General features: G+C 36.8%; 1 protein-coding gene across 1 annotated transcript in view; it reads left to right on the top strand.

Annotated features, from left to right (window-relative positions):
- LOC150087952 (ER degradation-enhancing alpha-mannosidase-like protein 3) overlaps nucleotides 1-22,843 on the top strand; it is a 247,990-nt gene that overhangs the window by 209,524 nt on the left and 15,623 nt on the right. Inside the window, exons 18-20 of the mRNA XM_090369977.1 lie at nucleotides 2,984-3,090; nucleotides 6,366-6,485; nucleotides 14,606-14,651. Of these exons, the coding sequence (XP_090226103.1) occupies nucleotides 2,984-3,090; nucleotides 6,366-6,485; nucleotides 14,606-14,651 (273 nt within the window). The remainder of the gene's footprint in view (nucleotides 1-2,983; nucleotides 3,091-6,365; nucleotides 6,486-14,605; nucleotides 14,652-22,843) is intronic.

The raw sequence follows: 22,843 nt of genomic DNA, 5'->3' as shown, positions 1-22,843 counted from the left end.
GTTCAACGTTAAATTGATCCACTTGTTGCATTTCTCCTTCCCTGCATTGTTGGTTGTCCATGCTTATTTTCTTAATCCAGTTCCATCTCAGTGTTGTTTTAACAAGAAAATGGTCAGATCCACATTCAACTCCTCTATAAACTCTGACATCTTTCAATACATTTGTCCCTGAACATTTTGAAATAATGTAATCTATAACTCATCTGATTTGTCTTGTCTCCTATGACCAAGTATATTTATGGATATCCTTGTGTTGGAAAAATGTGTTGTTTATTCTCGAGTCGAACTCTTCACAAAGATTGAATAGTCTATCTCCATTGTCGTTCCTCTCTTTCTCTCCAAATCTTCCAATAACTTTGCTATTTTGTTCAGTTCCTACTCTTGCATTGAAATCTCCCATTAAAAATATCTCTTTGTTCTTAAGGATTTTTTCTATTAGTTCTCCCAGATCCTCCCAAAATTCATCCTTCAAGGTATCAGCCGTGTCATTAGTCGGGGCCATATATTCCCAAAATACATATATCTTTCCCATACATTGTCAATTCCAATGAGATTATTCTTTCATTAATAAATTGCCAGTTTTTGATGTTATGTCTTAATTTCTTTTTAACAGCAATAGAAACTCCTGCTCTTGCTCTTTCACTCTTATCGACTCCATTCCAAAAATGGTAGTATTCTTCCGTTATTTCCTCTCCACATCCCTTTTTCTTTGTCTCTGATAACACAACGATGTCTAAATTGAATTTTTGCAGTTCGTCCGGAAGAAAGTTTCTTTTAGTTGAAAGACCTTGAATATTCCAGCATCCTAAAATCATTGTCCTTTTCTGTTTGCTGAGACATTATGTATTTGTGTATTTTTTAAGCTAAACAAGGAGCTAGCCCATTGCAGCAACCCCCAACCTGGAGCACCAGCGTGTCTCTCTTAGTCTGGCCCCTGCCCTTTGACTTGTCTGGCTTGGGTGGCCCTACCAGTAGCTAAGCTATCGCTGACAGCTCTCCATGTCATTGGGACAAAGCCCCCCCACTGCGACAAGGTGGAGAATACCATTGGGGGAGACATATTACCTACCCTCTTATAACACCCCCCCCATCATATGTATGTAATTGTTCTCTCCTATCTGTTGGGCTAACGATTATTCTTGCCAGTAAGCTACCGGTACAGTAAGTTACGATTTTTTCATGAAGGCCTCTCGGCCTATCTTCAGGTCCTACTGTTATTGCCAAAATAGCAATCAGAAACAGATAGCTTTTGCTAAATATTATATGGATGTATTAAATAGTGCTAGCCTTTGATAATATACCATTCAGTATTACTAATAATTTATATACCATTCTTTTACTAATAATTTTATTAACTTTTATTAATTAGTGTTTTTTTTTTTTTTTTTTTTTTGGGTGGTTTCTCTTTAATTATATAGCTCAGTGGAGTTGTACCTTTTCCATGCAGTGTTTATTATTCAGCTTATTTCTTTTGCTGGACACTAATATCTGCTATTGGCATTCTAGGTTTCTATTCTTCTCTCTAATGTGCATAGCTTTACACTTTTTTTTATATATATATACAGTCCATTCCTATTATTTGGGACACATCGGGACTAGTGCATTTTGGCCTGATTAAGCGGCTGCCCCAATTATCTGAAGTTTCACGTAAATAGTTAAAAATACAATGTACCCCCCCTTTATAATTTATTCACTGTACAATCAAATCACATTATGACGAACTCACCATAGTAAAGTACCGTTCACTATACGATGCGTTCACTATAAGCGCTGGTCATTGTGTGATCACTTTTGTGAATTAAATTTTAATTCTATTAAACAGCGATTCTAATTAGCGAAAATAGGAGGAATATTATCCACAGGCTATAAAAACAAAGATATATTAAGCACAAATTTACCCTTTATTACCTTACCAATTAAAAAATTAAATGATATGTTAAAACCAGAAGAATATACGTGATAATCAGAATAATTAATACGTACTGCAATATGTACATACTAACTAGTTGACATTTCTGTTCATTGACATTTGTGGGTAGAGGTTAAAATTTAAAACAGTAAAAAGATAAGCAATCAATAACAAAGAACATAGCACACACAAATTGCAAGTAACATGATATGCATAGTAACGAGTTACAAAGCTTTAAGAATAGGAATGAAGAGAAGATCTGAAAATAAATTTTTTTATATGATTGAAGATTTCATGGAAGTGTAAACACATTTCACCTAATAACCCACAGAATTCCAGCTGTCGGTATTATCACAAATTCAGTAAGATCGAGTTTACTGTCCGTTTATGATAGATTTTACTAACAGAAAAGCTCAATAAACAGGTGACTGCTAATTGTTTTTATTGTTTTATGATTGTGACCTCCAGAATTTCAACCGAATCACATGGTACTGTCGGAGACAATCATAGGGTAATCTCCAGTGCTGCAGTCTCCTGCCTCAATTAAATGGCATGCTGTCCCAATTAAGCAAAGTAAACCCTGTCTATTTTCTCCATTGGTTTCTGTTTTTTTAATATTTTCTCCAAATAAATGGCTGCCCCGATTAACCAGTGGCCCAAATAACCGGAATCCACTGTATATAGTTCTCTATATTTTCTTATATCACAGTGTGATGTACTTTTTAATTGTTGGTTTGATCGCATTAATTAGTTCTGTTAAAATTACTTTACATAATATTTTTCTACAATTACATATCTTTGCTTCAAATCTTGAACTTGTTTGTTTAAATTGTTCAAATTTTGTTTTAATCTCTCTCACACGCGCACACACACAAGGTGTTTCGATTAAAAGTCACTGGGGTCTGTCACTTATTTTTAGTTTGTCTATTTGCTGTTTGGGCTTTTTTTTTTTTTTTTTTTTTTTTTTTTGTCATATTTGGGCAGAATTGCCTGAATATGACAAATATGCTGAAATTAAATGTACAACAAAAATTATATTATTTTCTTTTTAAAGATAACTGTTTTCTCTTCCAGAACAACATTTAAGAGTTGTAAGCTTTGCAATCCCTGGTACACAGTTTAGTATGGTACTGAGTGCTGGTCCTGCACAGTTTGGTGTTGATCTTAAAGGAAAACCATCGGTAATTATTTCTGGTTCATACTTTTATCATATTTTGATTAAATATTTTGAGTAAAATATAGCACTTCTTGAAATATTCCATCTTTACTTATATTTAAATTTCTAAAAAATTTACCAAGTGTACCTAGTTGACGTGAGTTTATTTGTTCTTAGTAAGTCAGCTTTTAGGAATTTCATTAATTTACTTGAAGTACACAGTTTAAGATGTGATAATGATATTCAAACACTGCAGCCTATGCAAAATTCTCCTTATGGTAATGATGCAAGAAATGTTGAGAATTACATTTCTTTCCCTTGTTTATCTCTGGATGTTTTCCGTGCTTCTGTACTTCAGATGTCAAGGAAAACTTGGTTTGCATTGATCCACTTAGCGACCCTCTGAATAAGAAATATAAATGCATATTTTGTGAAGAATGGACCGGAGATGTAGTAGTAGTAGTAGCAGTGGCATGTGATGCAAGAAAGCAAGTGTATGAGCTTATGCAGCATCAGCCAAAAAAAAAAAAAAAAAATCACACCATTCCCTCCAAATGCCTGTCCAGTTCATCCTTAAATTTATTCAACCTATCAACTTCCACAACGACAGATGGAAGTTTGTTCCAGCAATTAACCACCCGCTGGCTAAAGGAAAATTTCTGCACATCTATTCTACATCTGTCTTTTCTTAATTTGAATTTATGCCCCCTTAGGTTTGTAATCTGAACAAGTGGAAGGATCCCATCAGAATTCAGCATGCTCAACCCATTCAAGGCCTTATATACCTCAATCAGATCACCACGCAGGTGCCTAGTCTCCAGCCACTGCAATTTGCAGAACTTAAGCCTCTCTTGGTAAGAGGATCCCATCATTCCCCCTCACCAATCTTGTTGCCCTTCTCTGTACACACTCAAGCAAATATACATCCTTCCTAAAATGAGGCCTCCAGACCTGTATGCAGTACTCAAGGCGTGGCCTGACCATTGCCTTATACAGAGGGATAATCACCTCCTTCTCCCTGCTAGCAAAATTCCTATATATCATTGACAAAACTCCATGACCTGCCCTGGCAGCCTGTCTGCATTGCTCAGAAAACTTCATATCTGACTGCACAATTACTCCCAGGTCTTTTTCATTTTCTACCACCTTTCATTTTCTATCCCCAGAGAAACGCACCACACAGTTGGTACGTTTCTCTGGGGTTACTTCTACCCATATGCAGTACTTTGCATTTGTCAAGGTTAAACTTCAGTTGCCACTTCTTAGCCCATCTGCCCAAATTATCTAGATCCTGTTGCAGTAGCACACTGCCATTACTGTCATTAACAACCCTGCCAACCTTTGTATCATCTGCAAACTTCGACATTAAGCCTGATATACTGTCATCAATATCATTGATAAATATACAAAACAACAGTGGACCTAACACCGAACCCTGTGGGACTCCACTAATAACATTAGTCCAAGAAGAGCAGCACCCATTGATTACCACCCTCTGTCTTCTCCCACTTAACCATCCTTTTATCCATTGTAGCAACTTACCCTTAATACCATTCTACTCCAATTTGTACAATAGTCTTCCATGCGCAACAGTGTCAAAAGCTTTCCTGAAATCCAAATATATGATATCAAAATTATTTTTTGCATCCAGTTCCTTTGTAACCACATCATAATATCCTATCAAATTTATCAGACAAGACTTTCCCTTAACAAACCCATGCTGTGTCTGAATTATTGCTGCAGTCTTGTCTAGATGATCCTGCAATGCATCTTTAACCAGTGACTCCATTATTTTACCCGGAACAGAAGTTAAACTAACTGGTCTGTAATTATTCATGTCACCCTTCGATCCCCCTTTGTGAATTGGGGATACATTTGCACATCTCCAGTCCGTGGGAACCTCCCCTGAGTCCAAGGACACTCTCATGATTATGGCCAAGGGTTTGCTTAGTTGCTTTGCCACATCCTTTAATATAACTGGATAAATCACATACACCCCAGGTGCTTTTCTTATGTTTAACTTCAACAATTTCTCCTCCACTTTGCTTTCAGTTATTCCAAAATCATTAAGTATCCTGCTACAATTTGATAACCTTCTGCCATTTTCAAACCTTAATAATTCCTCATGTGTGAATGTAGATGCAAAATACTCATTCAGTTTGTTTGCTATCTGAGCAGGATCATCAACAGTCGAACCATCAATGTCAAGTGGACCAATCAGATTCATCCCCTTCCTTTTAGAGTTTATATAAGTAAAGAAATCCTTGCTGTTTTTCTTAGCATCTTTTGCCAAGGATTTCTCGTAATCTGCCTTCGCCTGCCTAACCTCCTTTGTCACCTGATTACAGACTAGCTTATATCTGCCATAGGCTTCTGAGTCGCTTGATAATTTATATGCATCCCATGCATTTTTCTTCTCTATTACGAGTCTCATTAGTTCATTAGATAACCATTTAGGCCTAAACCTTGAACAATATTTCTTAATAGGTATGAAACATTTAGTAGCATCCACGATTAATTCCTTGAATGCTTCCCACTTAGAATTTACTGTTGGTAACATCGTCAGTTTATCCCACTGTACAGAATTTAAAAACTGTCGGAGACCACTGTACTTACCGAAACGGAAGCAAAAACCCTTTCCTTTACCCCTGATGGTAATTAAATCTTTAAGTAAATCCCACATCAGTACACTGTGATCACTGCCACCTAGTGGTTCCTTTAACTGCAAATTCGTAATACACGAATGATCACTGCTGCTAACCAGATCAAGAGTATTACTTTCTCTGGTTGCCTCTCGAACATGCTGCTGCAGAAAACAATCATCCAATAAATCCACAAAAGTCTGACTAGTGTGTGAGCGACCAACCCACAAGTTTCAGTCAATATCTGGGAAGTTAAAATTCCCCATTATAAGACATTCCGATTTACTAGCCCACTCTATTTCTCTGTACAATTGTTCATTGTACTCATTCGAGTCATTAGGCCTACCACACACTCCTACTCTTATTTTTGCTTTCGCAGTGCTTATGTCACACCAAACTGACTCAACAGTGCACTGTTCATCTATATCAACTGGATGCACTTCTTTTGATTTTATGTTTTTCTTAATTAACAGCATAAAACCTCCTCCCTTTCTATCCTTTCTGTACACATTGTACTTCCCAAATTCCAGTTCTTTTAATTTGTATTTGAATTGTGTGTGTGTATATATATTTGTACAATTTTGTTTTATTAGATTCTTATTTTTGCAGTTTGTCAGTGGCAACAAGATTTGTTTATATGTCTTATGTTTCATTTCAGGTTGAATCTGAATTAGAAGTAGCCCAGCCATTAAGAGCTTGTAGTGGAATACTTAATATCAATGCCCTTAAAGGAAAAATTGCTGTGGTAGAAAGAGGAGATTGTATGTTCATTGAAAAGGTACAGTCAAGTGTTCATTTAGATACTCTCATTGATAAATAGATTTACAGTTACCAAGTTTTTTTAGATTCTGTATCTCTTGAAAAGTTTATTTTAAAAAAGGAAGGAAAGAACAGTTATAATTTCTTTTACTTAGTAGGAGGAAACTTTCTTTTTTTTTTTTTTAATAGAAAATGGACACTGCCCTAGCATGTCAAAATTATTCAGTCACCATAATTCACTGACAAAATATTTCATGTATTAGTTGTTCAAATGACTTGTGGTATAACAACTGTTTTAGATATATCCTCTGCCAGTTTTATATATTCTGCCTTAGGCCTGTTTTCCTATTGCTCCTTCATAGTTCTGGAGCAGCTGATCACTGGACTGCTTATTAGATTTACATGATATAATGCTAATAGCTTCATCAGAGATCAATAGGACTTACTACTGGACAAGGCAGCTTCCTCTGTGATTGTCTTTAAATCAGTGGCTCTCAACACCTACTGTATGAATAATGTATTGGACATGTGTTTTTGTAAAGGGCGGCACCTAGAACATCTGTTCAACTCCGCCTCGTATCTCTGTGAAGAACAGTATCACTACAATTGGGCCAGATGTGTGACGTAGGTTTGTGTGTATTATGTGTGTGTTCTGTTGTTGTGTCTGGCCACTTGGCTACCCAGAAGCATCGATCACCTGGACAGATGATTCTGGGTACTCGTCCACACCACGGGAAGGTGTGCCAGTCCCAGTAATGCACGTACTGTCTCAAAAGAGACACTGACCCACATGATGTTGCCAGCAGGTAGGTCAGGATCCTCTGGGGGCCCATTCCAGAGGGGCAGACAAAAAAGAAAGAAAAAGGAAAGAAAAAAAAAAAAAAACCACCTGTGGTGTTGGTAATGGGGGAAAAAAAATAATAAAAAATAATAAAATAAATAAAAAAAATAAAACAAAACAAACAAAAAAAATATATGATATATATATAAAAAAAAAAAAATAAAAAAAAAAAAAAAATATATATATATATAATAAAAGTAAGTGTGGAGTGGCTGACTCCAAACAGAATGCAAGGAGGAGCAGGATAGGGAAAAAAAAAAAAAAAAAAAACACCATTGTCTAATCCACTTCAGGCCCAATAGTGTTGACCACTCTATATGATCTCCTCCTTCGAGCAAAGACTTCCACATAGCAAAGTTGTGAAGAGCAAATAAATGTTCAGGGGTTTGGAGTAACTGGTCTAATTGGTTTTCCGATATTGGGATGGTGGTCACTAAATCTTGTCTGAAGTCTTCGTACAGAATACAGTCAAAAAGGATGTGCCTCCAGGTTTCCTTGGCTCCACATTAGCACAGGTCAGTCATGCAGAGGCCTAGTTGGTGCAGTTTTTCATTAAGAGAGCCATGTCCAGTAACTAGGAAGAAAGTCTCCATGGTGAGGGAAAGCCAGGATTGGACCAAATTAGAGGATGTAAAGGTTACATCAGGAAGGAATCTTCTAGTAACCACTCCAACCTGGGATGTATCCCAGCGGGTCTGCCAGATGTTCACTAACTCGTTGTAGCATCTGGCTTTCTCAGCTTTTGGGTCAGTGTCAAGATCAAGCTCGATGTCAAGGAACTTAGTGGGGATGTTGTTTTTAATTCTAAATACTAGTCCTCTGTAAGCAGCATACAAATCCAGAGGAAGAGTTCCAGCTATGACTTGGATGGCTGCTGTAGAAACTGTTCTGCAATCTCTCAGGGTAGCCAGTAGCATTGTACATTGGATGGAACTCAATCTGTTTCTCATCTTGACCAAGCCAACTCGGTGAAACCAGGCACCGGCTGCATATGTGACAATTGGAAGGAAGACTGCTTTATAGTACAGACGAAGTGTCCTCTTGAAAAGGCCCCAGATACGTCCTGGAGATACGAATTATAGAGCCAGAGAGCTTCTTGACTTTTGATCTGAGATGGGTGAGGTGTGGCAGGAAGCTCAGTTTGTGATCAATTACCACTGCAAGAATGGTAGCTTCAGTAACTATGGGTAGCCGGATTCCAGAGATTTTAACCTGTAGTGGACGCCTGAGGTCTAGCTTGTGCTTAAAGAGCATCATTTTGGTTTTACTTGGGTTAATGCGGAGTTTGTTCAATGCTGCCCAGGAGGAGAGATCAGACAGCACCAGATTGGCATTATGTTCAATGGCACTCCTAGATTTTCCAGACACAATGATGGTAAACACCAAAGGCAACAACTTTGGTGTTCTCAAAAGAATGGAAGAGCCAATTCTGTAGAACCATATTCCACACCACAGGCCCCAAAACCGACCCCTGGGGGCATCCCCGAGAGACAGGCCTGAGGACATGTTGATACTTAGATTTTAGGATAACAGTTCTTTCGGAGAAGTAGCTAAGGAAAAGTTTATATAATTGATGGGAACAGGAGGCAGACCGGAGGCACTCCAAAGCGCTGTCCCACCAGACAGTGTCGAATGCTCCCTCAAAATCGACAAAGATTGCCAATTCAAACTTAGCTTTGGAGTTTTCGATATGTAACACCAGGTCAAAAAGGGCCTCTTCAGAGGAGCGTCCTGGTGTGAAGCCATATTGATGTGGAGAGATTAGATTTTTCGCTTGGAAAAGCGCCGAGACTCTTAGGGCCATAAGACGCTCAAGAATTTTCCCGAGATTTGCCAAGAGTGCAATGGGACGGAAGGAGCGAGGATCTGAAGGTGGCTTGTGTGGTTTCTTTATCAGGCACAGAAGAGCAGTTTTCCAGTCCTTGGGAAAGATATGAATAATGTATTAAGGTATGTTCGTGTCGGACGGCACCTGGGATTTCTCCCATCTCCGCGCGTATTATTATGAACTTTAAGTCAGGACAAGGCAAGCATTGTTGTTCATGGTCATTTGTTTTACGTTGTTTCGTTGTTGTCACAGTGAAGGCTATGGCCTTATAAGGCCATAGCAGCTATTTCAGTTTTTGTTCATTATGTTAGCATATCACATAAATAAAGTGTGTTTTTATTGGCTTCTTTTAGTTGTCCCTGCTGTATTGTGATATTGAAACAGAAAAGGTCCTGTTTTATAGAACTTATTTGAGGCAAGCAAAACTGCATAATAATTAACAGATTCAATCCAGAACAACAAAAACAACATTGTACCATGACTCCTTGACACTATTAAATTTTATCGTAGAAATTATGCAGTGCTGAAGAAATAACTCAGCATAATTTCATCATTGATTAATAATTAGGATAGTTGTATTTGGCACATTATAAGCGAAAGTAATAGATGGATTTTAGAAGATTCATTCATTGTTGTACAAAATTAGTATTAGTAGTATCAAATGGTGCAAGGATGCAAGCTTATACAGCATCATCCAAATAAAAAAATAATAAAAAAAGAAAGAAAGAAAGAAAGAAAAAGCTTATCTGTCCATTCCATTATCTCTAACCTTTTGTCTAATTCATCCAAAAATTTATTCAAAATACATGCTTACCCAACACCAGATTTAAGTTTGTTCCAACAAAAAATGACAGTGAAAGCGTTTTCACATGTCTATCCTGCAACATCCTTTTTCAATTTAAGTTTATCCCCTTATGTGTGGTGTCTGAGAAAGGGTAAGGATACCTTCAGCATTTAGTTTAGTCACTCTATTTAAAGCCTTAAGCACTTCAGTCAGGTTTCCTCACAGGTGCCAAGTTTCCAAGTGCTGCAATTTGCAGAACTGAAGTCTTTTACAGTAAGAATATACTCATTTGTATCTTTGGCTAATCTTTTTAAAATGAGGGCTTCTAGATCAGTATGCAACAATCAAGATGTGACCTAACCATTGCTTTATACAATGGAATAATCACCTCCTTATCCTTGCTGGTGGAATTCCTGTATATAATTGACAGAATTCCATGAGCTGCCTTGTTAGCACTTCAGCACTGCTCAGAGAGCTTCATGTCGTGCTGTACAATTGTTGTCCCTAGGTTTTGTTCTCCACCACCTTGAATGTGGTAGCACCCAATGCGTTTGTTATTCTGGGATTATTGCATACTATCCATATATGCAGTACCTTGCATTTATCCGTTTTTCCTAGATCTTGTAATACATAGTAGATTTGTGTCATTAACCATCCTGCCAATCTTTGTATTATCTGAGAATTTAAGACAAAAAGCTTGATATGCCTTCATCAATATCATTAATAAATATTGAAAATAAGGAGCCCAACACTGATCCCTGAAGGACTCTACTAATAACATTAGTCCAAGAAGAGCAGTATTAAGTTAGAACCGCTCTCTATCTTCCACTCAACCATCTGTTTATGCATATTATTAACTTGTCTCTAATATTACACTGCTCTAATTTGTATAGCAGTCTTTCATGTTGAGCAGTGTCAAATGTTTTACTGACATCTAAGTATGTGTTGTCAAACTTATTTTTTGCATGCGGATCCTTTGTTACTACAATCATAGTAGCCAATAAGATTGGTTAGACAAGAGCTATCCTTAACAAATCTGTGATGGAATTGCCATATAATGTCATTCCCAAGATGATCCTGCATTACTTCTTTAACCGCTGACTGACTGCATTGTTTTCCCTAGAACAGATGTCAAGCTTACAAGTCTGTAATTACTTTCTTTGCCCCCTTTATGAATAGGGGAGATGTTTGCACACCTTCAAGCTGTAGGGAACTCCTCTGAATGCAAGGATGCTTTCATAATTATGGCCAAGGGTTTGCTTACCTCTTTTGCTGCTTCCTTTAATATAATTGGGTAGATTCTGTCATCCTCAGATGTCTTGTTTACTTTTAAATTCCAAAATTTCTCTTCCACTTCTCAGTTATCACAGAATAATTTAGCTCCCAGCTGTAACTTGGTGTACATCTGATATTCCTATACCTAAATAATTCTTCACACATGAATGTAGATGCAGATTACTTTACTTTGTCAGCAACCTCAACAGGATCACAAATAGATTGTCGTTTATATGTGGATCAATATGATTCATCCCTTTACTTCTAGTGTTAACATAAAGAAAGAAAGATTTTTTCTTTGCATTCTTAGCCAAAAAATTCTCAGTCTGTTTTACATTGCCTAACTCTCTTAGTGACTTGATTGCAGACTAGTTTATACTTACTGTAGGATTTTGAGTCTCTTGATAATTTATAATTCCTGTCCATTTAGGTCTAAACTTTGGATACTATCTGTCAGTTGCTTTAAAATGCCTAGTACCATCTGTTCTTACTTCCCTGAATACTTTCCATTTAGAATTTTCAGTTGGTAACACATAAGTTGCAAATATCTTTGCAGATGATACAAAGGTTGGCAGGGTTGTTAACGACAGTAAAGACAATATGCTACTCCAACTGGATCTAGATAAGTTGGGGAAAATGGGCTGAGAAGTGGCAACTGAAGTTTAACATTGACAAATGCAAAGTACTGCATATGGGTAGCAATAACCAAAGATATTGAAGAAACGTACCAACTGTGTGGTACTACACTCAAGGAAATGGAAAGTGAAAAAGACCTGGGGGTAATTGTGCAGTCAAATATGAAGTTTGCTGAGTAGTGCAGACAGGCTGCCAGGGCAGATCATGGAGTCTTGTCAATGATGTATAGGAATTTTGATTATCCCATTATACAAGGCAATGGTCAGGCCACACCTAGAGTACTGTGTACAGGTCTGGAGGCCTCATTTTAGGAAGGATGTAGAGTTGCTAGAACAAGAACAAAGAAGGGCAACAAGATTGGTGAGGGGAACAAAGGGGTGCTCTTACCAAGAAAGGCTTAAGTTCTGCAAATTGCAGTGCCTGGAGAGTAGGCACCTGTGAGGTGATCTAATTGAGGTGAGAGTAAGGCCTTGAATGGGGTGAGCAAGCTGAATGTTGATGGGATTCTTCCTCTTGCTCAGACTAAGAACCTGAGTAGGCACAGTTTCAAATTGAGGAAAGATAGTTGTAGAATAGATGTGCAGAAATTTGCCTTAGCCAGCTGGTAGTTGATTGGTGGAACAGGTTTCCATCTTTTGTTGTGGAAGCTAATAGCCTAAATAAATTTAAGACTGAGCTGGACAGGCATTTGGAACGAATGGAGGAGTGAAATGGGAGGGTTTTTTTTCCCCTGGCTGATGCTGCAAAAACTTACTTTCTTGCATCGTATGCAAGAATGCTAATGCTAATGTTAAAGTTGGTCTTACTGAAAAAAAAAAATTTACATACTATCCAAGACCATTGTAATATGCCTTTGTGAAAGCGAAATCACCCTCCATTTACATTTGACAGTAATTATATATTTAAATAAATCCCACATCAGTACAGTGTGATCGCTGCTACCTAATGGTTTCTTTATCTTGATCTGATTATCAGCAGTAACTCTTCATGCATTAAGAATAATGCATGAAGAGTCACTGCTGATAATCAGATCAAGAGTACCTTTCTAATCTGCTGGTGTAGAAAACAGCCATCGAATAAATGCAGAAAAGTTGTTATTGTGTGAATGGCCAACTCATAAGTTCCAGTCAATATATGGAAAGTTAAAACCCCCATTATAATATTCTGATTTAGTGGCCCATTCTATCTGTCTGTGTAGGTTTTCACTATACTCAGGGGGACGCCTCCGTAGCCAGGTGGGAAGGAGCAGCAGTGCGTAGCACACGCTTCTTGATTAGACCGGGGTTCGAGCCCGTCACCACCAAATACGGAGAATGCGGAAAGGTAAGGGAATGACCACCGCATATCCCGGAGCAATATGGCCTTAGTTGCTAATGCTCCTAAAAACCAAATAACTAACAATAACAATAACTAACTATACTCAGCACGGTCATTTGGCCTATAACACTGGCCATCCATGTCAGCTGGATTCACTACCTTAGATTTATGTGTCCTTTTGACCAAGAACATGACCCCCCCCCCCCCTATTCCTGTCCTATCTGTTCTTTGTCTACCCATTGTACTCGGTATATTCAAATTCTGTATCTGCTATCTGAGTGGTGCCATGTTTCTGATATCATTACAATATCTGCACTATGTGACTTAAATAATACTTTAGATTCTTCAAACTTGTTTACTGCACTCCTAGCATTAGTGTACAAGCATGCATATGTGCATCTATATTTGATCTTAGTAACCCCTAACATATCCCATATATCCATGAGGATTGCCTGCAAGCCTCATTTTAGGAAGGAAATGGAAATGGAAATCTTTGTGATCTTCCATATCTTATTTTCCAGGATTCTTCTGTTAAACTGTTAGCCTGTATTTTTGCCCCCTCCAATCTATCAGTTTTCCAATCCACCCAGCACTGCTTCGATAGTATCAGCAAATGATGAGTCTACAACATCCTTAATTTTTATTTCTGGCAGACATACCCTGGTCTTATTCCACTTATCCTTTTATTCACAGAATATTTCCTGTTATCCTTATATTCTTTTATCTTTTATAATATCTGCACTTTGCTTTGTATGAATTCTCTAAATGAGGCTCTTCTGTTTCAAAACACAATACACCATAGCTGGCAGTTTGCCATTGTGTTGAAACAGAAGCTCTTGAATAGCAAAACCATTAGTTAGTGTTTTATGTAATATGCATCCAATATTAACAGTGTTCTGTGTTGGTTGGATAACAGGTATTGCAAAACAACTGATTTGAAGGCAACAAATATAAAGCTTTCATTGTCACAAAATTTGGATCTTGAGCATCATTGCAACAAGTTGAATCATCACAATCCAATGTCAGTAATGGCTTAAGGTATGTAGTTATCTCAGGTGAAGAGAGTTTCCCTTTGATTTGTTCTGGATTTTTCAATCTGCATATCATGGATATCAGCTTGCGAACATGCATGTACAGATATAATACACAATAAAGATCACTTTTAATACCATATGAACTGGTATGCATCACCAAAGTAGTCTGTGCACCAAGGAACAAACAATGAACAAGCCAATAATGGATATTCAAGAGCTAAGAAATTGGAAAAAAATTGTAATCGATGATTTTCTGAAACTAACCTTCATGTTATGTAAATGATTTAAGTTTAAAAATTATATGTGACTGGTAAGTGCATGTTCAGCTTTAGTAGTACATATCATATGCATTATGGAAGCCTATAAATATATGTAGAAAGCTATTTGTTGTCCATTATAATGAATGATAATATTTGTTTTCTAGGCTCGAAATATTCAAAAAGCTGGAGCATTAGCTGGTATAGTGCTTGGTAAGTATAAATATTACATAAAAAATTATGGAAACAAATTATATAAAATAATATACACTCAGTGATCACTGTATTGTGACCACCCCATCCATAGTGGACTGTGCCACATAGCTCAGTATAAAATGCTGAATGGTTTTATATGCTAGAGCAGTGGTAATTTGCATCTGGTCTTGAAAGTTAAAGTGATAAATTAGCAGTTATGGTTGTACTAAAGATACCGATGAGTTTCAAAAGGGTATGGATTGTGAGAGCTTGTGCGTCAGGTGCTGCCATATCAGAAACTGCATATCTTGTCAGTTGCTCATGGCCCACTGTAGTTAAGGTGTACAGAGAATGGTGTTGAACGGATAAAGCCACCTCCTGCTGACAGAACTGCAAAGGGTTATGCAAGGGGGATGCTCTGGCGAGTGAACGGTGCAGCACATTGTACAGGCTCAGTGGCAGGTCACTGTGTGACCGTTGACATTGCAATATAATGTGGGGAATGCAAGGACAATATCCCAAATGATGTGCCACACACTCAGATGCACAAGGTTCTGCAGCATATGATGCAAGACATCCCCCTCTCCTCACTGCTGATCATTGTCAATGGTGAATGTTGTAGTGTTAACAACATGCTGCTGGTTGGACACTGGATGACTGACAATGAATGTGCTGGCCAGATGAGTCCATATATCTGGTGCAACATGCTGACAGGCACTTTCATGTGTGGCACAAGCAACATGAGTCCTTGGACCTATTGTGCATGGTGCCCACTATCCAGGCAGGTGACAGTGGTTGCTTGATGTAAGTCATGTTTTGCTGGCAAGAACTAGAACCCTTGGTGTGTGTGGACCAGCATTTCACTGATGAGGTCTACCGGTAGCTATTAGGAGACCATGTGCATCCTGCCATACTGCATTTTTACCTGGACACAAACAGGATCTTCCAATATAAATGGAAGATCCTAGTGCATTAAAGCAAGACAGTGTCATCTGACTCATACTGTGCATGAGTGGTTCGAAGACCACAGTGAAGATGTTACCCATCTTGATTAACCAAATTCTCCTGACCTCAATCAATTTGAATACCTGTGGGGGTGTTTTGGAATGGGAAGTAAGGCTACAGACAGGCAACCATCATCTATTCTGATATTGTGGAAAGCATTGCAGACAGCATGGCTGCAGATGTCCTCAGGCATCTAGTGGAGTCAATGCCTAAGTGAATAGTGGCTGTTATCCGTGCGAATGGTGGCCCAACATGGTATTAGGTAGGTGGTCATAATTCATCGATCACTGAGTGTGTGTTTATGCACACACACACACACACACACACTTATATATATAATCAAATTAATCCAAAAATTAAATAGAGAAATAAAAATTACTGAAATATATATTAAAATAAATAAGAAAAAATAATAGAAAAGCTAACATCAGTGGCAGCAGAAAAGCACAATCCATTACATGTTGCTTATAATAAGCTAAATTAAAATAGCATATTGCCAGTAGCATGGCAAACCAGTAGAGTGAAAATGAACTGAACCAAATAAAATAACAATAACAGAAAAATATAAGGGGGGGAGGTAAAGAAGAAAAGGGTAGTGTTAAAGCAACGTTCCTAAAATAATTTAGAAATTAAGCCAATTAAAAGAAATTTAGCGGTGCCCCCTAGTAAGCACCTGTTTCCGAATTATGTGAAATCTCACTAAGGTGGAAACGAAAGCTAACAACATTACATGACCAAATAAACTGAAAATTAATAAAATAAAATAGACTGATCATTATGCCCCATCTCGACCGAGAACCACGAGGCCAATAATAGTCAGGGAATCACTGCATTTCGAATGCTAAACAAGTCCATGCTATTTATTTTAATATATATTTCAGTAATTTTTATTTCTCTATTTAATTTTTGGATTAATTTGATCATATTTAAATGGGGGTAGCATGAAGATGTGCTAGCTCTGCGTTCGTATCGCCATCTATAGCCTTATTTGTTTCTATATATTTTCAGTTCAACTATTGTTTTGTCAGTGGTGTGGTTTGGCCATGCGAGTACTAGGCTTTCTGTTTTATTATTTTTTTGCTGCATAAGGGCCACCTCTATGCAAATCTATTGCATTGGCGGTATAATGGTCAGTCTATTTTCGTTTATTAATTTTCAGTTTATTTGGTCATGTAATGTTGTTAGTTTACGTTTCCACCTTAGTGAGATTTCACATAATTCGGAAATGGGTGCTTACTATGGGGCGCCACTAAATTTCTTTTAATTGGCTTAATTTCTAAATTATTTTAGGAACGTTGCTTCAACACTACCCTTTTTTTCTTTACCCCCTCCCTTATATTTTTCTGTTATTGTTATTTTATTTGGTTCAGTTCATTTTCACTCTACTGGTTTGCCATGTTACTGGCAATATCCTATTTTAATTTAGCTTATATATATAGCAAAAAAATTACAGAATTATAGAAATATTACAGGACACTGTCTGTAAAAAGAATCTTCTCTTTTAAAATGTATTAGCCACTATTAATTTTTTAAAATGATCTTATATATTCAACAATATATCTTTGTCTTGTATAATTATTTCTTACCACACTTTATCAGTAAACTCATCTAAAATGGGAAATACTTGAAGATAGAATAATTAAAGAAATGTTGTTAGATAAAATTCTGTGTGTATATTCTCTGCTATGAATTGAAAAGGTGAGTTATAATTATAAGAAATTTAACCTTTTCTAGAGTATTTACATATATGCATATGTACATTTTCCATACATGAGACCTGAGGAGTGTGTACAGTATGGAACATGAAATGTTGACACATTTATATCATCAACTGAAACTTAGATGTTCAGTTTGTTTAAAATTGGTGGCTGCAGAACAGCACTTTACATGCTTTTGAATCCAACAAGCTCCCGTCAGTAAGCAAAGTGACAGAGAAGTTGCACCTTACAAAAGAATAAATATGTGCTTTTTTTGTTTTCCCAAAACAAAGAATGCAATTACTGTGCAGAGAAGATTTTGGACTTTTTTTTAATACTCATTAGGTACTTATAAGAAGCATAATACTTTATTTATTCCAGTAGTTTGAAGAGAAAGGTTGTGTAAAAGAATGAAAACAACCTCATGCAGCTGGTATTAATCCTCTAGAAAATATTGAAGCTCTCCAAGTTGCAATATAGTGTAGTCCAGAAAAGCCAGCAGAAAGGTAGCTCATGAACTTGGATTATCTGGGCATTCTGTATACTGTTTCACTTGGATTTGAAAATGTTCCCACACAAGGTGTGTATCTTAATTAACAGCATATACCCTCCTCACCTCCTATTCTTCTCTCCTTTCTGTACACATAGTATTCCCCATATTCGAATTGATGACTTGACGAGTAGTTCATATTCATCAAATTTATTTACTGTGCTCCAGCACTAGTGTTCACACAAGTATACATGCACTTATTTTTCCTCTTAGAAACCCTAACAAGGCCCCGTGTATTTGCTTGTTCCATGGAAACCACCAGCAGACCTTGAAATCCCCAACACCTTGCTTTCCAGGCTGCTGTGTGTTCCAGTAGAAGCCATGCAAGAGTCACTTACACTTCTGCCTGCAACTACTGTTAATCTATTAATCTGTGTATCCTCCTTAGCTAGCAGTTTTACAACCCATGTAATGCTGCTTCAATATCATCAGCAAATATTCTTGCACCTCTTCTATTGAAGTATGTCCAGTTCCTGTAAAAACAGTTAACAATAACAGTCGCTCCTGTTAACAAGCACCAACCACACTGAGAAACATTCTACTCCATGAGCTTTGCATAGTCTTTCTAGGACTGAATTGATTGACAAGGCTTTCTTCATATACTCCCTCCTATTGTATCTGGGCAGAATTGCAGACACTTTCAATTTTAATCTTAACTCACGACATTTTCTCAATATTGCCTTATACTTGTTAATAATTCCTCAAATCTCCTACTCTTGATATTATTAATACCAACATGTTCAAGAATGCCAACTTTTGTGCCCTTAAAAAGATGATGGCTGCTCTACAACATCATTAGCTTTAGCTGCTGGCAGACATATCCTGGTCCTATTCCAGTTGTTGTTTTTTTGTTTTTTTTTTTCCCCATTATTACTTGTGGTTAATCGTTGGTGTATGGAGGTTATGACCCAGAAACAAAAGTCTTCTCAGTGGAAGACTGTCTTATACAAGCTAAAAAAAGAAAGACAGTCTCGATCAAATGTCAAGATTGTGCGTATTGTATTTTTTGACTCAGAGGGACAAGTTCATTATGAATTTATCCTGCATGGTTAAACAATGAACCAGGAATACTATAAAACAATTCTATGGTGATTGTACAATGCTGTTTGAAGAAAATGATCAGAAAAGTGGGCTTTGGGGAATTTCATCATAGTACTGTCCCTGCACATGCAGCACTTTCCATACAAGAGTTTCCTTATGATATGAATTTTTTTTTTTTTTTTTTTTTTTTATCAAACTCAAAACCCTCTTAAAAAGCCACATATCTGCAACTACTGAGGAAATTATTCTAAATATGACAGAGCTTCATTTCCCAAATATGCATGGACTAGTTATAATGGAAATGAAACCTAGTGAAATTTGTTGTGAAAAAAATTGGTTGAATTTCTGTACTATACATTATCAGAAACAAATGCCATATAAACTGATAATGATTGCTCATACTTCATGCAAATTATTTTTAAGAGGATTTACAGTTGGAAATCATGGATTTTGTATTGCTAGCTGATTTAAGTTTATTTTGGTTTTAGTGGTTTAGTGTTAAATGTACTGTGTTACTTGTAGGCTCCTAGTGTGAGGTAGATGTACATGAATACCCCATGATTCCATCATCTATAAAGAATGTATAGATGACGGAATCATAGGAACCATACAGTATTTTTTGAGGATGAGAATAAAAATGTAAAATTTAAATGATGCTGCAGAGTAGTGAATGTTTGTTATAATTTTTGACTGTAGTTTCTTTTATGTTTTGATGGGCCAGCATGCTCCACATTATGAAATCCAATTTTATTTCTTTGGTGACATGGTGCACCAAAGTTTTTTCATCAGCCATGCAGATCTATCTTGTATTTTGTATTATTTGTACTAAAAAAAACCTTGTAAAACCCTATATTGTTATTTGGGATAATGTAGTGACATCACTTTAAGCTAACAAAGAAATAAACTTACTGAGTTAAGAATAGAGTTAATTTTTATGGATATTTAAAAACACTCATGTCATAGGTAGATGCAGTGTTCAACCAAATAACAGTGGCATTATTTTTGTTTATTACATTACTTTCTGTGTTAACAGTTTTAATATTCTCTAAGTATTTTTTAGAGAATATTAAAACTGTTAACACACACACAAACACAAAAATGTGTGTGTGTGTGTGTGTGTGTGTGTGTGTGTGTGTGTGTGTGTGTGTGTGTGTGTGTGTGTGTGTGTGTGTGTGTGTGTGTGTAAAGTAATAAGAAAATAATAAATGATAAAAAGAAGAGTATAAATAGTTTATAGGTAGAAGAGAGAAAAATAGAATGGAAGGGAAAATAAATTTATATATACAGAATTAAAAGAATCAAGAAAGAACATTGCTGTATAACTCACAACTCTGGTATCTTTTTCGGGTGTTAACCACCAAGATTGCAAGTAGAAACGGCAATAATGTTTCTCTATTTCTGACGTAAAAAAATATATGCTAATAAAGATACAGACAAGGCATAAGTAGAAAATGAAATTTAGTAAAAATATTGGTAAAAATTATATTTAGTGAAAAATACATGTAAATACTTAAATAAATAAAAATTTTTGGTTAAAAATTAATGGAAACTGAAATAAGCAGGTGTAGAAAAAAGGAGGGATGATTTATGTAGATGGCATGTAGTTGACAACAGAGATCGTTAATTCATATGGAAGATGAGCAAGAAAAGAACTTACTATAATCAAAAGGTGCGAAAGATAACTCTAACTTAGAAACTTTGAATTATATAGCTTAAATTAGTGACATCATAATGAAAACAGAGACCACTAATTCATATGGAAGGAGAATGTGAACAAGAAAACAACTTAGTATAATCAAAAGGTGCGAAAAACCTTGAAATATATAACTTAAACTAGTGACATCTAATGGGAGAAAGAAAAAAAAGGGTATTAAATTTGTGATACTTACAGCTAAATATGAAATAATATGAAAATAACGCTGGTCAACATGTAAATGTTATGAAAATACCAAATCATGACTAATTTTATGCTGCTGAACACAAAAATCATTAAAATTTGTTAATTGGCTCTTGTTTTAGAATTACTGTTGGGTTCTCATATTAGCAAGTTATTCTACATTATCAACTATGGCTCTTGGCAAAATGCATGGCAATACCACAGTTTCAGCACCACCACGCTCTATTCACGTGATCGGCAACTGTCGCATTGCTCAGCATCATGTGATAAGTTGTTGTCGCCTCAAATGTGTCTTCAACTCTTTTGCAGTAATCCTCAAATATGGCTAAGTACTGAGTGATTTGTTCTCAGTTAACGGTTGTTCTCTGTGAGATTCCTACTTTGTGTGCAGTATTTGTGTCATGTAAGATTAATATGCCCCATAATTGTGCGAATAGTCTGGAATGGCTTCTGTTACGTGTGTGGAGAAGTCACATTAGCTTCAAGAAAGCATTCCTTAACTTGAGCCATAAAAAAGGCCTACTTCTTGTACTTTGTGTGTAAAGTAGGTGATCAGGATAAGAACTGGGCTCCACACATGTGCTGCACTACCTGTTCATCAAAACTCAATGTGTGGGTGAATCGAAAGGGACGTTTCATGCCTTTCGCAGTGCCCATGGTACAGAGGGAGCCAACAAATCGTGTCACAGACCGTTACTTGTGTGTGGTGCCTCCTATAAAAGGAATGACAATGAAGAAAAGGTGGACAGTGACATACCCAAATATACTGTCTACAATTTGTACTGTGCATCACGGTGAAGTACTACCTATTCTTGAACCACCCGACCATTAATGATAACACTGTTGTCAAATGCTGTAAACTCCTGTGATCCACTTGGTCGTGAAGAAAACGTGTTCCGACATTTTGCTGCACTCTGATGAAGATGAAGACACTGATGAACATCAACTTGATATACATGAGAAGTACAGCAACTGTCTATGTCAAGGGATCCACCATTTTGTCCAAACCTTTATTTTTCTGAACCACAAGATCACAGAAAGTGAGCTTGATGACCTCATCAAGGATCTCGAACTGCTGAAGAATAAGGCAGAGCTTTTGGCCTCGCAGCTACAATAGTGGAATCTTCTAGATCAGCGGTTCCCAACCTTTTTTGACTCGCGAACCCCTAAGCATATATTCTCTGAAATCGTATAAAAGTACTGAATTTTCATTATAAAATATTTCCAGCATTACGATTTTGTAAGCAACATTGCATAATAAAAATTATTAAGTATTATTAATACTTTGTAAAGCAGTTATTAATTAGTCCAAACTAGATTTTGAACAGGCTAAGAGTAGAAAACTTGCTTCTTGTCCAAATGGTAGCTGAGCATTCTGGTCTTTCCAAAGCTATTGGCTGCAATTTTTGCCCATCTCTGTTCCCGCCTCTGTCAAAACCAGATGGTTCTATTACCACATCAGCCAAAGATAAAGCTGACCTGCTAGCAACCTATTTTTCTTCCAACTCATGTATTGATGATCTTGGTAAATCACCTCAAACCGTTCCCAGTACACTCCATTCAATGAATGTTGTGGTTTTCTGTCAAAAGGATTTTGATTAATCTGATGCTACGAAACTCCAAGTCCAGATGGTATTTCTCCACTTGTTCTCAAGACCCGTGTTATCTTGCTTCACTTTCTTATTTCAAAGGTGTTTTTGCTTCTGCTTGGAAATTTGCTCATATCCAGCCAGTTCCTAAAAAGGGTGACAAATCCCTTTCATCCAATTATCATCCTATTGCGATTACTTCTACTCTTTCCAGAGTAATGGAGAAATAAATTAAATGCCAACTCTTAAACTATCTGGAAATCTTTTCATCTGGTCAACGATTTCCAGCATGGATTCTGTCAGTGTCGTTGCACTGGTGATATTCTGGTTTATGTACATCTGTGCAAGAACTTCTAGAAGAGACAGAAAATGGAATGAAGACATAAGAGAGAAAATGGAAGTGAAAAAGAATATTGACACTATCAAAGAAA

Source organism: Mastigoproctus giganteus, chromosome 3 (genome assembly GCF_048544385.1).
Source record: "Mastigoproctus giganteus isolate SK-2022 chromosome 3, ASM4854438v1, whole genome shotgun sequence".
Taxonomy (NCBI): domain Eukaryota; kingdom Metazoa; phylum Arthropoda; class Arachnida; order Uropygi; family Thelyphonidae; genus Mastigoproctus; species Mastigoproctus giganteus.
Note: the sequence above shows the minus strand (reverse complement) of the source record. Positions and strands in the feature narration are given on the sequence as shown.